Source organism: Tiliqua scincoides, chromosome 2, assembly GCF_035046505.1.
Source record: "Tiliqua scincoides isolate rTilSci1 chromosome 2, rTilSci1.hap2, whole genome shotgun sequence".
In the NCBI taxonomy this organism is placed as follows: Eukaryota; Metazoa; Chordata; class Lepidosauria; order Squamata; family Scincidae; genus Tiliqua; species Tiliqua scincoides.
The window spans coordinates 268970715-268986320 of NC_089822.1; the positions used below are offsets into that span (position 1 = coordinate 268970715).

Sequence of the window (15606 nt, forward strand, 5' to 3'; positions counted from 1 at the left end):
CCTCTTGCAGATGTCCTTGTATCGCAGCTGTGGTCTACCTGTAGGGCGCTTTCCTTGCACGAGTTCTCCATAGAGGAGATCCTTTGGGATCCGGCCATCATCCACTCTCACGACATGACCGAGCCAACGCAGGCGTCTCTGTTTCAGCAGTGCATACATGCTAGGGATTCCAGCTCGTTCCAGGACTGTGTTGCCTTATCATCATCATCATCATCATCTTAAGTATATCTGCTGCTTTCCTGCCAGGTTGTGCTCAAAGTGCCCACCATGGATGGAAGATAAAATACCTGCCGTCCCTTGGCTTTCCTTGCCCCCCCCCCATCTTGGCTCTGAATGGTCTCAAGCCTGCATCTTTTGTGGGACCTGTTTCTAGTTTAAGCCCCTCTTCTCTTTTCCATGGGGTTGGCCCATCTACCTGCCGGAGGGATTCCTCTCACGAGGCCCAAAGTTGCCAACTGATCTTGGGCATCCCGGCTCTTCTTCCTCCCCCCTCCGTCTTGCTCTGAGCCCCCCACCCCCCTCCTCGCTTTGATGCCAGGCCAGCCACGCAGGGACCAGGCACGGCAGACTTCGCTCCCCCTCCTCCGCCAGGCGAGCCCACCGCCACTGCACACTGCAGCCCCTCCTCCGATCCCTAGCACAGGAAGGGGAGTCCCTCCAGCCAGGGCGCTGCCAGGCTCGCTTTCACTTTCACTTTCACTTGGGGCCTCCCCTGCCGCGGCCAGGTCTACCTGGCAACACGCTCGAGAACAGAGACTCTTTTTTCCTATTGGTCGAATATTCCCCCCTCGCTCGCTCCGAGCTTTGTGGGCCAGGCTTTCCCGCGTCCGGAGCTGCGGCTTTGCGGTGCTGCGGGCTGCAGATGAAGGATGGGGCTGCACCGGTGGTCCGCGTGGTCCTGGGGGCGATCCTTCTTGTGCAGGGGGGCTGCTCCGGTGAGTACCTGCAGCGGGACACACACACACACACACACACACAGTGGCGTAGCTAGGGGGTGTGTGCAAAGCACTAAGTTTTGCAGGGAGCCTCACCGCAGCTTGCAAGCAGCCCCTCCCCTTCGGAGTTATTCCGGGCGGGGGAGCAAAACGGAGGCGTGTTTTGCACCCCCTCTAAGCTACGCCACTCTCTCTGTGTTGGGGGTCTCCATGGGAGGAAGCACCGCCTGAGCTCTTCGCAACCTCCCGCTCCCTAACCAGGGTTTGGAAGTGCCCCGGGGCAGGGACCTCTTCCTCGCTAGGCCCGACCAGCGCTGGGCTCGCCGCTCTGCCGAAGACCGAGGAGAGTCCCAGCAGCAAGGTCTGCCCTTGCCCAGAGCGGAAGCGGCTTTCCTCGCAGCGATGCTGTGTCCGGCCTGGGGTGTTCGGGTGCGACTTCGTTCTGCTTTCCTGCTGCTCGTCTGAACTCACTGACCCTCCCCACCGCTGAGTCCTGCTTAGCCGCTGCAGGTGCTTCTTCTTCCGGACCCCCCTCAAGCCAGCCTGGAATTGGGGGCAGGGGAGGGGGTCGCTCTCTCTGTGACTGTCTTCAGTTGTGTCAGGCTCTGGTGGGGGGTCATCCCCCTACCCCAGATGTTGCTGAAGTCGTCTCCCTTTGCAGAGGGGAGGGTGCCTGCTGTGCCTCCTGGCCCCCTTCCACCCCCTACCAGACTTCTGGGCTGCCTCTGAAATGGAGAGTAGGGACTGAGGCTCTGTGCAGCTCCTGGCAATGCTCATATACAAGTGTCAGACTAGGTAGGTGGAAAGAGACAGGATCACAATGAAGCAGAGTGCTGTGACCTGTTCTGGATAGGACTGGGACCCTCCCACAAGGGGTCTTCTGCTTCTGTTGGAAGCCCAAGAGGGTGCAGTGGGGAGTGGGGCAGCCCCTCTTAGCTGTCCCAGCTGGTGCACCGACTGCAGCTGTTGCCGGGAAAGGCAGATCCAACCACTGTGCTCTGGGCTCTGGTCTAATGATGTGTAGGGTCTAATGTGCTATCCTTGACAAGCATTCAGAAGCTCTAGCCAGAGGCAACCATTGGCTGCTAGTGCATGCACAGCCTGTAGGGAGCATGTGATTCCCGTCTTTTGTCTTCCTGCTGATTTGCTTCCATCCAGACCCAATTCATGGTGCTGACCTTTAAAACCCCAAATGGTTTGAGACCTGAGTACCTAATGGACTAGTCAGGTTCCTCTTTCTCCCACGTGCTGCAAACATCATCATAAGCCCTGCTCTGGGAGCCAAGTCTTTGGGTATATGATGGGGCAGCCATTAGGAGCAGGGCCTTTTTAGGGTTGGTTCTGGTTCTCCCCAAGGCTCTCCCTGCAGGCAGACGCCCACCCTAGGGGCATTTTGGCATCAGGCTAAAACACAACTTTTAAAGGGGCTTTTCATAGTGGCTGCTTGTGGTTTGCTGTTTTAACGTTGTGCATTGTAGTAAATATAGAATGCACAAGCACTAGGTTTTGAGATGCCTTGGCAAATGTGGCAACAGCAGAACGCATTCTGCGCCTGCGTGGCAAGAGCAAACTCTTGGCCTTGGTGATGACTCTGAACCCAGTGCTGTGAACAACAGAATCATATCTAGGAATGTGTATTGCGGTTAAGCTAGAGAGACGGCTAGTTATAGCCAGTGTGAGCATCCTCTTGTAAATTTCCCTATTACGAAGACTTCTGACTCATGGTTTAGTATTGTAAACAAGATCAGAGAATGGAAAACCCCAGCCTGTTGTGAATTGTATGAGAAGGAATAAAAGGCAGAGAAGGCTGAATCCCAGAAGCCTTCCTTCTGCATCTGGCCTTCCTTCTGCATCTCGCTTCTATACATGTCTGTTGTATTCATTGCTATAACTCTTTGCTGCCTCAACTTCTAACTTTCAAACCCTCAGAGTGCTTCTGCTTTAACACTCTCCTTCAGGCAACAAGATACAGTCTTGTCTGTCTCCCACCAAGCACCAAGGCCCCCAAAAGCCTTGGGTGCTCCCCAAAGCAGCATCTTGCGCTGCTACAGTGCATTTGGAGGCAGCCCATGGCTTTATTGAATAAAATAGTTGCAGCCACAAAGAGCGGAACTGATTTCTCCTAGACGTTCCCACCCTGGGTTTCTATCCTGAAATGAAGCCCAAAACAAAGAGTTTAAAATAAATCAACCCCCTCCTCAGGAAATGGGAGGTGAACCTCCTTGGGCCTTCCAGGTTTCCCCTTTAACCTGCCCCTTGCCCCAAATTCCCCTGAGCATTTCTGAAGCCATCATGTCATCTCTCCACTAATGCACTGGACTCTTGACCTGTTTGTTTGTTTGGGGTTGCAGATTGTCCTTGCTAGGAACATTTATTGCCCTGTATCCTGCATCTAGCTGGAGTCTGCGGCCCAGGATTAGGCTGGTCACCTGACTGTACAGGGTCATCATGCAGAAATTGCCTGGCTATTTTCTTTCATGGGGTTTCTCTCTAATACCAACTCCCCCGCCCCACTTGGCACCTGCAGAATCTCCTGTAGGGGGTCTTGTCTAGGATCAGCAGTCAGATCTCTAAGCACCTGGAGGCCCCCTAACTCTGCCCCATCTCTCTCTTTTCCAGAAGCCTCGTCCCACTTTGCAAGGTATTCCTTGATGGTGGTGGTGGTGTCAGAGCCCAGCCAAGGGCTGCCCCAGTTCATTGCGTTGGCATATATGGATGATCAGCTGATGGGTGTCTATGACAGCAATAGGAGGAGGACTGTACCTTATGTGCCCTGGGTGAAGAAGATTGAGAAGGAGGACCCCCAGCTCTGGGCCATGCATACGCAGTACGTGCAGAACCAGAAACTGTATTTGGGGGTGGATCTGGACACTGTGCAGAAACACTACAACCAGAGCAGAGGTGAGTGGAGAGGAGGGGAGCAGGCAGTGGGGAGAGGTGGGTAAAGTTCTTGTTGGGAGAGAAGCTCCTTGACCCCCAGATGACTGCCGCTTGGCCAGGAGGGGCAGAGCTGGCCATGGTGTCCCCCCATCCTCTCACACAGGCAAGGTAGGTTCTGCAGGGTAAAACGGTCCACTGAAAAGTTACCCCACACCCCCTCCAAGGCAAAAGTGTTTCTAACTCTCTTTCCCTTGGAGGAGGTCCAAAGAGGATGCACCAGCCTGGAGGCCTGTCATGGGTCCAGGGTGACTGGATGTCATAACCACAAAAGAAGACAAGGCACCCCAAAGTATAGGGCATCCAAGAAAAATGTAGGACATGACAAAAGCTAAAAACCCTCGTATACTGATTTCATGTGGTTAATTTAAACTCTATTACATATTATTAAATTGAAAAATATATTACATATAATTTAATAATTATAGGAAGGCTATGTGCTGCCTACAGGGCTGCTCACAGGGAAAAGGAGGGCATTTAAGTTCTTTTCTAGGACACAAGACTAAAAAGAGGACATGTCCTGGAAAAAGAGGACGCCTGGTCTACCCTTGGCCCTTTCAGGTTCAGTAAAACAAACGGGAGAGGCCCACTGGCAGTTGTAGATTGGCTAGTCCAGGGGTGTCAAACATGAGGCCTGGGGGCCGGATGCAGCCCTCGAAAGCTTTTTATCTGGCCCTCAGGCTCTCAGCTTTGGAGTTTTGCAGGAAGCCCGACTGCAGTGTGCAGAGGAATGTCCCATTCCTGGCGGTGGGAACAAAACAGAGGTGTCTGCCTCCTTACTTTGCAAATGAAGCATCCTGTCCACAATGTCCATTAATCCCCACAGTGGTCTCAGAATCCCACAGGGTTTGCTGTCACAAATCCCTTTTCGGCACCAAGAACCCGCTGCCAAAGTCAGCACATGCAGTGAGGGTGGGGGAGCCATGCGCCTGCTCGTCCTTCTCTGTTTTGGGAATTGTGTAACTCATCACCGCTTGTGTTACAGGAATACTGTAGCTCAGTGATGCCGCTGATGACCAGTCACATCTGGCGCAGCAGAAGGAAAAGCCAAGCGGGCTGGCAATGGCAGGAAGCTATCTCAAGGGCAGCTGCTGATCAGAGCGCAGGGCCATTTGCAAGGGTGCAAACCCCAGTTGGGTCTGTGCTTTTTCTCCTGAGCCTGTTCTTCCAAATAACTCCCCTCCCCCGCTCTCTTCTCTTAATAGGAAACAAATCTCGGGATAGGTGGAAGAGAGCAAAGTAGAAGTTCTCCCACTGGGAGTCCAGCTGCCATATTGGAAAGGGGGGGTGGGGAGTCCTTTTGCAACCTGCCCCTGGGTTGAGACTAGAAGGTGCCCCAAGAGGGGAAGGAGGCAGCAAATAACTGCCCTCTTCCATTGCCAAAGGGACAGAAACCCCCAAGTGCCCCCCTTTCTTCCTTGGCCTGAAGGAACCTGAGAGAGGGAGACCACATGGCTCTGATGCCCCCACCTTGTGCCTCCTTTCCAGGGTTTCACACCTGGCAGTACATGGTGGGCTGTGAGTTGAGAGAAGATGGGCGGAAAGGTGGGTTTGCCAAGTACAGCTACGATGGGAGGGACTACATCAGCTTCGACAAGGAGACCCTCACCTGGGTGGCAACTGACGTGTCTGCTCAGATCACCAAGAGGATGTGGGAGGCTGACCTTCCCTTCTGCCAAAACTATAAGTTCTTCCTAGAGGAGGAGTGCATCACATGGCTGCAGAAATACCTGGACTATGGGAAGGAGGCTCTGCAGAGGAAAGGTGAGGGGGAAATGGGGGTGTGTGGCAATTCCTTCAGGTTTCTCCTCACCTTGTAGGAGATTGAGTAGGAAGTCCAATCCCACCCCACGATGGAGGTGGGAGAACAGGGGGCTGTCCCAGTTCAGGCTACAGCTGAGGCAGGAAACACCATCCTGGATATTGTCCAGATGAAAGATATATCTGGGAGAAGGAAACTGGCACAGCAGAGGGAGCTGGGCAAAATGTTTCCCTTTTTACTGCCTTATTTTTGGTTTACGCTGTACAAGAACAAAGGCAACAGGGGTGACTGCAACAACTACCGTGGCATCTCTCTCCTTAGCGTTGTAGGAAGGTTGTTTGCCCGAGTTGCACTAAAGAGGCTCCAGGTACTTGCAGAGAGCGTTTATCCAGAATCACAGTGTGGATTCCGAGCCAACAGGTCCACCACTGATATGGTATTCTCCCTTAGACAACTGCAGGAGAAATGCAGGGAACAACGACAGCCACTCTTTATAGCCTTCATAGATCTCACGAAGGCTTTCGACCTGGTCAGCAGGGATGGCCAAGATTCTCCCCAAGATTGGATGTCCACCCAGGCTCCTCAGCATCATCAGATCCTTCCACAAGGACATGAAGGGCACTGTTGTCTTTGATGGCTCCACATCAGACCCCTTTGACATCTGAAGCGGCGTGAAGCAGGGCTGTGTTCTTGCACCAACCTTGTTTGGGATCTTCTTCGCTGTCCTGCTGAAGCAGGCCTTTGGAACCACAACAGAAGGCATCTATCTCCGGACCAGATCAGATGGAAAGCTCTTCAACCTCTCCAGACTGAGAGCAAAGTCCAAAGTCCAGCTGAAATGTCTGCGTGACTTCCTCTTTGCCGATGATGCAGCTATCACTACCCACTCTGCCAAAGATCTCCAGCAGCTCATTGATCGTTTTAGCAAGGCCTGCCAAGATTTTGGACTGACAATCAGCCTGAAGAAAACACAGGTCATGGTTCAGGATGTGGACTCACCTCCCTGCATTACAATCTCTGAGCATGAACTGGAGGTTGTCCATGACTTTGTGTACCTTGGCTCAACGATCTCCGACACTCTTTCTCTCGATACCGAGCTAAACAAACGCATCGGTAAAGCAGCTACTACGTTTTCCAGACTCACAAAGAGAGTCTGGTCCAACAAGAAGCTGACGGAACATACCAAGATCCAGGTCTACAGAGCTTGCGTCCTGAGTACACTTCTGTACTGCAGCGAGTCATGGACTCTTCACTCACAACAGGAGAGGAAACTGAATGCTTTCCACATGCGCTGCCTCCGACGTATTCTCGGCATCACCTGGCAGGACAAAGTTCCAAACAACACAGTCCTGGAACGTGCTGGAATCCCTAGCATGTATGCACTGCTGAAACAGAGACGCCTGCATTGGCTCGGTCATGTCGTGAGAATGGATGATGGCCGGATCCCAAAGGATCTCCCTGTATGCAACAGGGATCAAACGTGTACGTCTGTGGACTGGGCAGAAATGGGTTTAAAAAATCAATGTAAGGAGAGGAAGCCTTGGAGCATTGCTGACCTTCCCCATGAAGGACAGTGTTTTTTTAAATCCTTTCTCCCTGTGGGAAATATAGGAATCCCTCCCAGTCTGGTTAGTGACCCTGAGGTTGCCTCTTGTCTTGGTAACTCTGCAGTGGGGAGGTGGGATAGCCCAAAGGAGACTGCTGAAGCAGGCAAGAGTATCAGAGATTCTGCCACTTCCATCTCTGAGTGCTGAGCTCACTAGCAGTGGCATAGCTGGAAACACTAAGGGCGCAATCTCCAGCACTGGCATAGCTGTGCCAGTGGGGCATGTGCTGCACCCTGCAGTTGGGGGGCAGTTGTGGAGGCCTCCTCAAGGTAGCCCAATGTTTGTTCCCTTACCTTGGAGTTGCATTGCTCTTGTGTCAGTGTTGGAAAGTGGGTTAGGATTGTGGCCTAAATTTTGCAGCTGCCTGAGTGCTTTGCACCCCCCTAGCTATGCTGGGGGTAGGAGGATCTGACCTAGTACAATGATGGAGGAGAACTCTTGATATTTTCCCAGAAACCCTGAAGGAGTTCACTGGGCAGTCCCAGAACTGCTACTTATTGCCTTGGAGCATTTTCTCAGGAACACCATAGAGTTCCTTTCTCTGCAGGTTTTCATCTCTCAAGGATGCTGCGGGTGTGGAATGTCTGCCTGTGAAATTGCAGCACCCATCCTGCAAGCCAGCCAAGGACGCCAATCTTAACACTGGCACTTCCAATTTCCACAGAGACCCCAGTGGTGAAGGTGACACACAGGGTAATCCATGAGGGCTTGGAGACCCTCCTTTGCCAGGTCCACAGCTTCTACCCCAAGGATATCAATGCTACCTGGAGGAAGAAGGGAAAGGTCAGACAGGGGGACACATTCCGCCGGGTTATCAGCCCCAATGTGGATGGTACTTACTATACCTGGCTCAGCATTGAGATCAACCCCAAGGAGAGGAGCCGCTACCGGTGCCATGTGGAACATGATGGACTGCAGGAGCCTTTGGACTTGCCCATGGAGCAGTCTGGTGAGAGACTGTGTGTGTGTGTATGGGGAGGGGTGCCTCAGGGGTCTTTGTGGGGAGGGGGCTGGAGTGTTGGGCAGATTCCAGGAGGTGAATTTTCACCCAAGGAGACGCTCAAAGAAAAAACATATCAGCAACTCCCAGTGTGTGTTTTGGGGTGCAAAACTGCTGTGTTGAAAGCTTGCAACACCCAAGGGGTGTTGGGGTGCAACACCCCTGTGTTGAAGGCTGGAAGAAGGATGTGGCTGCTAGAAAGAAGGGTGGGCGGAGGGACCCTGGAAACTAGAGGGGCCCTGGGTTGCTAGAGGCAGAACCTGGGAGCTTCTGCTTTCATTGCTATAGTTGGCAGCCTTCAGTCTCTGGAGACTCCGGTATCGCGCTCTGAAATGTGGTTCTGGAACAGCGTCTAGTGTGGCTGAAAAGGCCAATCCGGGAGTGACAATCCCTTCCACACCGGGAGCAAGTGCAGTCTGTCCCTGGTCTGTCTCCCTGGCTGTGGGCCTTCCTTCTTTGCCTCTTTGGCTCAGTCTTTCGAGACTGAAGGTTGCCAAAAAAAACCCCCAAAACTGATTGGTTTGGTAACCTGTACTGTTCTATAGTCAAATAAATAAACGGGGAGGGGGGGCACCATGAGATACCAGACTGGGTGACACCAGCCCTAGTAATTCAGGGGCATTATGTCACTGAGTCAGGGATGGATCCAGTGTTTATGTTTGGGGAGAGGCATGAGAACTCTTAACTCCAGAGCCCAAGTCAACCAGGTGACTAGACCTGGGCTCCCACCTGGACTTGAAGCCAGATTAATTAATTTTGTTGTATTGGGGGGAAGGGGTATAAAAAAATTATGCATCTCGGGTGTCAAATGATCTAGCTACATCAGTGCACATATCTCCAGTTAGAAGGTCGCAGGATCTTTGCCCGGCACTCTGGAGAGGCCCTGCTACTCTGAGTAAATGTATATTTGTTCCATTGCACCCTCAGTGTCTGTTCGGCTCATTGCTGTGGGAATCAGGCCACGCAAAGCCAGGTGTAGAGGAAGTGATGCCCGCAGAAAACTACCCTCTTTCTGCTGGGAGATTTTTCATGGCACCACATCATGATGGGGGGATCCCCAGGAACAGCCCCAGCAGCAGCGGGCAGCCCTCCCCTCGCCGCCCCTCCCCATTAGGAGGAGTGAGTCGGGGGGGGGAAGCCTCTGCTCAGCCGGGACCAAACTTTCTTTCTTCGGGTTACGTGTCCAGCTGCCCGGCCCTTTCGAGGTCTGCCCAGCAACCGGTGACGCAACAGGCGCACCCGCTCCTCATTGGCGGAGCGCTTCTCGTCGGACTCGCCTTCACAGCTCAGCCCAGCCTGGACGGGGAGGGAGGCTGGTGGTTGCGATCCGGCGCCAGGAGGGATGGGGCTGGCAGGCTGGCGCGCCTGGCTCCTTGGGGCGGCTGCCCTCCTGCTGCTGGGGGGCTGCTCCGGTGAGTGAGTCCCTACAGGGGAGGGAGGCAGGAGGGCGGGTGGGCAGCCAGTGGAGTCCCTGGGTAGGAGGGAGGGGCGCTGTGCCCACCCCACAGCCTGGTGGTAAAGGGGGGATTCAGAGGTCCCACCCGGAGCAGAGCCTCAGCCCGCTGCACGTCCTTCTTCCGCGACCTGCAGGTATGGAAGTGCTCCGGGGCAGAGCCCTTTCCCTCCCTCCTTCGCCCAGCGCAGCTCCTGCAGGCAGAGCAGGGACCCCTTGGCGTCCTGGTCCTTGTCCGAGTTGGTTGTGACTCCAGGCCGGGTCTTCCTTTCCTGCTGCTCCATCCCGGCCCGTCTCACCCCCCAGCTCCCCCCCCCACTCAAGGCGACCCCCACTTGCCAGGCTGCAGGCCAAGGAGGGGGCTGAGGTTGGCTCCTCTCGCCCACTGTGACTGTCTGTGGGGGGCACTGGTGTTCCAGTAAGTTTCCTCAGGCGCCTGGCTACTCACCACTGCAAAAGGGAAGAGGTGGGGCCGCTTTGCACCAGGGTTTTGCCCCCTCCAGGAATGCCAGTGCTGGGGGGCAGTGCCACTGTTAGGAAGGAAGGGGGTCTGGGTCACAGGTCCCCCCACTGCAACTGGTACGTCTCTCAAGCGTGTCTTTGCAGGTTCAGCCTCTTTCCCTCTGAATCCGTTTCCCGCAGACTCCTCTGCACAGCGCCTGGCACACCCTTCTGTGCACCTGAAACAGACTTAGTGACAGACAGAACCAAGGCTCCTCCTGGGAAATCCCCAGACCCCCTTCCTCTTTGCACCCGAGAGCCCCACAGTCCGTCACCCCCTGATGGCCTTGAACATCCCCCAGGCTGGTCTCTCCTGTGTTAGGGAGTTAATTTTGTTCTGCTTGCTCTGGGGCCAGCCCAAGCCTTCCTGTTGCCTGAGGCTGCCCCCCTTGCCCACTGGCGTGCCTGCTTCTACCCCTTCCGCTTGCCAGTGTTCTGGCTCAGCAGCCCCCTCCCCTCCCCTCCACAGGAGTTCTTTCTCTTCTCTGTCTCCTTCCTTTTCCAGTCCAGGGAGTGGAAGGAGAAGGACAGCAGTGGAGGCAGGTGGGCAGACAAAGGTGGGGGCCCCACTGAGCTGCTGCCTGAGACGATGGCTTCAGTGGGCCTCACAGATGGGCCTGCCCTGCTTGTTGTTTCCTCTCCAGACCAGCCTGCAAACTTTCCCTTGACATGTGGTGTGCTTTTTTGCTCTTCCTCACAGCCTCCCCCGCTGGGCACTGCCAGTTCCTGGTGCCGTTTTGGCCAAGTTGTCTCTGTGACTGTCCAGCCAGACCACACATTTCTCACCAGCCTGCCTGTTCTGCTTCTCAGTCCCACTTCCCCATTTGGTTCAGCTCCTTCTTCTCCAGGAAAAGTGGTACCATAGCAGGGTGATCAGGACAAGCTGCCTGGCCCCATCTTGTCCATTGCAGCCTCATTCAGAGGCAGCGCATGTGGAAAGCGTTCAGCTTCTTCTTTTGTGTGCGAAGAGTCCATCACTCGCTGCAGTACAGAAGTGTACTCAGGACGCAAGCTCTGTAGACCTAGATCTTGGTATGTTCAGCTTCTTGTTGGACCAGACTCTCTTTGCGAGTCTGGAAAACGTGGTGGCTGTTTTGACGATGTGTCTGTTTAGCTTGGTATCGAGAGAAAGAGTGTAGGATATTGTTGAGCCAAGGCACACAAAGACATGGACAACCTCCAGTTCGTGCACAGAGATTGTAATGCAGGGAGGTGAGTCCACATCCTGAACCATGACCTGTGTTTTCTTCAGACTGATTGTCAGTCCAAAGTCTTGGCAGGCCTTGCTAAAACTGTTCATGAGCTGCTGGAGATCTTTGGCAGAGTGGGTAGTGACAGCTGCATCGTCGGCAAAGAAGAAGTCACGCAGACATTTCAGCTGGACTTTGGACTTTGCTCTCAGTCTGGAGAGGTTGAAAAGCTTTCCGTCTGATCTGGTCCGGAGATAGAGGCTTCAGCAGGACAGCGAAGAAAATCCTAAGCAGCCCATCCACATGTGCTGCCTCCGACGCATCCTCGGCATCACCTGGCAGGACAAAGTTCCAAACAACACAGTCCAGGAATGTGCTTAAATCCCTAGCATGTATGCACTGCTGAAACAGAGACGCCTGCGTTGGCTCAGTCATGTCGTGAGAATGGATGATGGGTGGATCCCAAAGGATCTCCTCTATGGAGACCTTGTGCAAGGAAAGCGCCCTACAGGTAGACCACAGCTGCGGTACAAGGAGATCTGCAAGAGGGATCTGAAGGCCTTAGGAGTGGTCCTCAACAGATGGGAAACCCTGGCCTCTGAGCGTTCCGCTTGGAGGCAGGCTGTGCAGCATGACCTCTTCCAGTTTGAAGAGACACTTGGCCAACAGTCTGAGGCCAAGAGGCAAAGAAGGAAGGCCCATAGCCAGGGAGACAGACCAGGGACAGACTGCACTTGCTCCCGGTGTGGAAGGGATTGTCACTCCCGGATTGGCCTTTTCAGCCACACTAGACGCTGTGCCAGAACCACCTTTCAGAGCGCGATACTAGAGTCTCTCGAGACTGAAGGTTGCCAACTACTAGGACTGTAGTACCTTTTATACTGCTCTAAAGGTATAGCACCCTCTTAGAAACTGGGCTCAGCAACCTTAGGTGTAACTGGGTTTCCAGATCTTGTTTTGCAGCCTCTTTTCCTGCCTAGTAACCTTATGTGCTAAAATACTGTATATATTTTGTTAAATGTTCACATCAACAAATAGCTTGAATTCTACTCCAAAAAAAGTTCAATTATTTGACTTATATAAATCATGTGAGCCTGCAGATGAGAGTGAACGTTGCATAATTTACTAGTCAAAGAGACATTGAGGGTGCCCCCCCGTTTTCCCCTCCCGCCCCCAACTTGGTGATGTCTCACTAACCATTGCCTTACCATCCCAGTAATGTGGGCTAGAAACATGAATTGGTTTCCAGAGCTTTACACCCGCACCCAAATTCTCTGTTTGTAGTTCAGCTCCTAGAAACCACACAGTTTAGCCAGCACCCTTTTCTGATTGGCTGGGTAGATGGGACTTGTTAGCCTGGGAAGGCAGCTCATCTGAGAGAAGGAAAACTCTGATCCCAAACCTCCACTGCCTTGTGGCTACATCCAGTTACGGAAAAGGCTTCAGGAGTCAACCTCGAGGCAAAATCCAGAGCCGGGGTCCCTGAGGCTGTTCATGGCTGAACACAGTCACGTTCTGGCAACTCCTGCGACGCTGCTGGAACCAACCATATTGGCCTCTACCTTTCCATTGGACCATTCCAGCAATGTGGAGAGGGGGGATTTGCTGCATGGGTAACAGCCTATCCTCCATACCTACTTTACCCAGGCTTTGTGCACTGGAGAGGACACTCTGTTCCAGAACCACCATTCAGAGCGCAATACCAGAGTCTTCCGAGACTGAAGGATGCCAACACGGATATTGAAAGAGTTGTGCGCATTGCACTGATTGTCTCCCAGCCTGGAACAATTTGATTCTGACATCTGATTCAAAACGTTAGCAGGTTCCCAGTGTCCTGAGAAGTTCAAAGAGCCCACTTTCAGACGGTGTATTAATGTGGCTCTCTTCAGTGTGAGTTCCCAGCAGCAATTCAGGGTCAGAAATCTTGCATTGATCAGGGTTTCTCAACAAACACTGAGACCGCTGAAAACAAACGTTGAGAAACTGTACCACTTTGCATGGGCCTACTATTGGAAGCACCACCAGAAGTAAATGGCAATGATACCTTTGCTAGTTATTTGCAGATTTGGAGACTAGATGCAACGTGACAAACATCAGTGAGAAGCTCAAGGTGGATGGCAGGACAGTTTTAAGGATGTGTGAAGCACACATTGGAGCTCAACTGAGCCTCCTGTTGCTTGCCGTGTGGCATTCCAAGTCTCGCTGCTAAGCGGCAAAGGTCTGGGGGTTCCGCGCGTACCATTGGACACCATCTCAAGTATCACGAGTGGCATGAATAGTACCTTTGGTTGAGAAACACTGGTATGGATAAGTGTATTCTGAACTGATTTGTTCATGTTGTACTCACAAAACCTTGTACAGCATTTGCTTGTATAAAGCAGTTACTTGCAGTGGCTTGGGGCACATGGAGGGCGGTGCCAAAGTATGGCTGGGGTGTGGGTGGAGCCAGTCTCCTCTGGGACCCCTTAAATCAGTTGGTGAAATCATTTGCAAATAGAAGTACGGGGGGGCAGCCCATCCAAGGCAGCAGCTTGGCAGGGGGGTGCCCACCTCTTTCTGCCTACTTCCTTTTCATTAGCAAAGGAAGACACAACAAAAATTTGTCTGCCCACTCTCCCCCTCCTCCTTCTCCATCCATTGCAAGAGGAAGAGGAGGGTAGAACTGATCTGTGACAGACAGGAGAGTTCTCTCCTCCATGTCCCTTTCTGCTCTGCCCCTTCCCTTCTTCCGTATTCTGGGGACAGCAAACCACCTCAGAAGCCCCCATTTTTCAGCGGGGGAACATTGAGGTTCAGAGTCCTACAGTCTGTCTCTGGATCACGCATGTACATGTGTCTGGGATGGCAGCCTGTTTGTTATTGCCCTGATCAGCCACCATTAGTAAGGGCAGAGGATCTCCTCTATGGAGAACACATGCAAGGAAAGCGCCCTACAAGTAGACCACAGCTGCGATACAAGGACATCTGCAAGAGGGATCTGAAGGCCTTAGGAGTGGACCTCAACAGGTGGGAAACCCTGGCCTCTGAGCGGCCCGCTTGGAGGCAGGCTGTGCAGCATGGCCTTTCCCAGTTTGAAGAGACACTTTGCCAACAGTCTGAGGCTAAGAGGCGAAGAAGGAAGGCCCATAGCCAGGGAGACAGACCAGGGACAGACTGCACTTGCTCCCGGTGTGGAAGGGATTGTCACTCCCGGATCGGCCTTTTCAGCCACACTAGACGCTGTGCCAGAACCACCTTTCAGAGCGCGATACCAGAGTCTTTCGAGACTGAAGGTTGCCCCCCCCCCAAAAAAACTGATTGGTTTGGTAACCTGTACTGTTCTATAGTCAAATAAATAAATGGGGGGGGGGGGAGGCGGCTGCACCATGAGTTACCAGACTGGGTGACACCAACCCTAGTGATGCAGGGGCATTATGTGAGTCAGAGATGGATCCAGTGTTTATGTTGGGGGGGGGGGGGTTGAGCACTCTTAACTCCAGAGCCCAGGTCAACCAGGTGACTAGATCTGGGCTTCCACCTGGACTTGAAGCCAGATTAATTAATTTTGTTGTATTGGGGGGGGGGTGTAAAAAAATTATGCATCTCGGGTGTCAAATGATCTAGCTACATCAGTGCACATATCTCCAGTAGAAGGTCTCAGAATCTTTGCCCGAGACTCTGCAGAGGCCCTGCTACTCTGAGTAAATATATATTTGTTCCATTGCACCCTCAGTGTCTGTTTGGCTCATTGCTGTGGGAGTCATCTTGGTTGTCCTTGTGGTTGGAGTGATCTGCTGCGTCCGCTACATCAGTAAGTGAATCCCTGGATGCATTTGCTGGACCACACATGTGTGCATCATTGGATGATAGATTTCAGATTCTGGGCCCCTTGGGACAGGGAACTGCCTTCTCAGCCTGAGTCATGCTCCATGAACACAGATGGCTTTGAGAACGAGGAGGAGGATGTGCTGGTGGCGCAGGTTCCCTGGTTGCCCACTGTCACAGACTTGACCATGTAGCCCAGTAGAGCTACTTGAACTTGCAGCTACGCAGCAAGCAGGAATTCTGGGGGGGGGGGGGGGAGGGAACACAGAGACTACACTCAAGATCATGGCAAGTTTGATTTACCGTCACAGCATCTCATCCAGTGGGAGGCAAGGAGAGCAGGAATGTGGTTGAAAGCCTGCTTGCTCTGGAGGATCCCAGCAGTGAGAGAGGCTTTAAAAAGGACATACCGTAATT

General features: G+C 53.1%; 1 protein-coding gene across 1 annotated transcript; it reads left to right on the forward strand.

The window, feature by feature from the left end:
- Nucleotides 1–825: 825 nt before the first annotated feature.
- LOC136639176 (major histocompatibility complex class I-related gene protein-like) lies at nucleotides 826–15383 on the forward strand. Its single transcript, XM_066613182.1, has 6 exons — nucleotides 826–935; nucleotides 3555–3836; nucleotides 5361–5636; nucleotides 7906–8190; nucleotides 15098–15175; nucleotides 15304–15383. The coding sequence occupies exons 1-6, from the start codon at nucleotides 863–865 to the stop codon at nucleotides 15381–15383; spliced, it is 1074 nt and encodes a 357-aa protein (XP_066469279.1). The 5' UTR covers nucleotides 826–862.
- Nucleotides 15384–15606: the final 223 nt, after the last annotated feature.

What these genes read in the sequence shown, in the direction of transcription:
- LOC136639176 (XM_066613182.1), top strand. Translation starts at nt 863, where the DNA reads ATGAAGGATGGGGCTGCACCGGTGGTCCGCGTGGTCCTGGGGGCGATC. An exon ending in TGTGCAGGGGGGCTGCTCCG is followed by an intron (nt 936 to 3,554) that starts GTGAGTACCTGC and finishes TCTCTTTTCCAG; the next exon opens with AAGCCTCGTCCCACTTTGCA. An exon ending in GGAGGCTCTGCAGAGGAAAG is followed by an intron (nt 5,637 to 7,905) that starts GTGAGGGGGAAA and finishes CAATTTCCACAG; the next exon opens with AGACCCCAGTGGTGAAGGTG.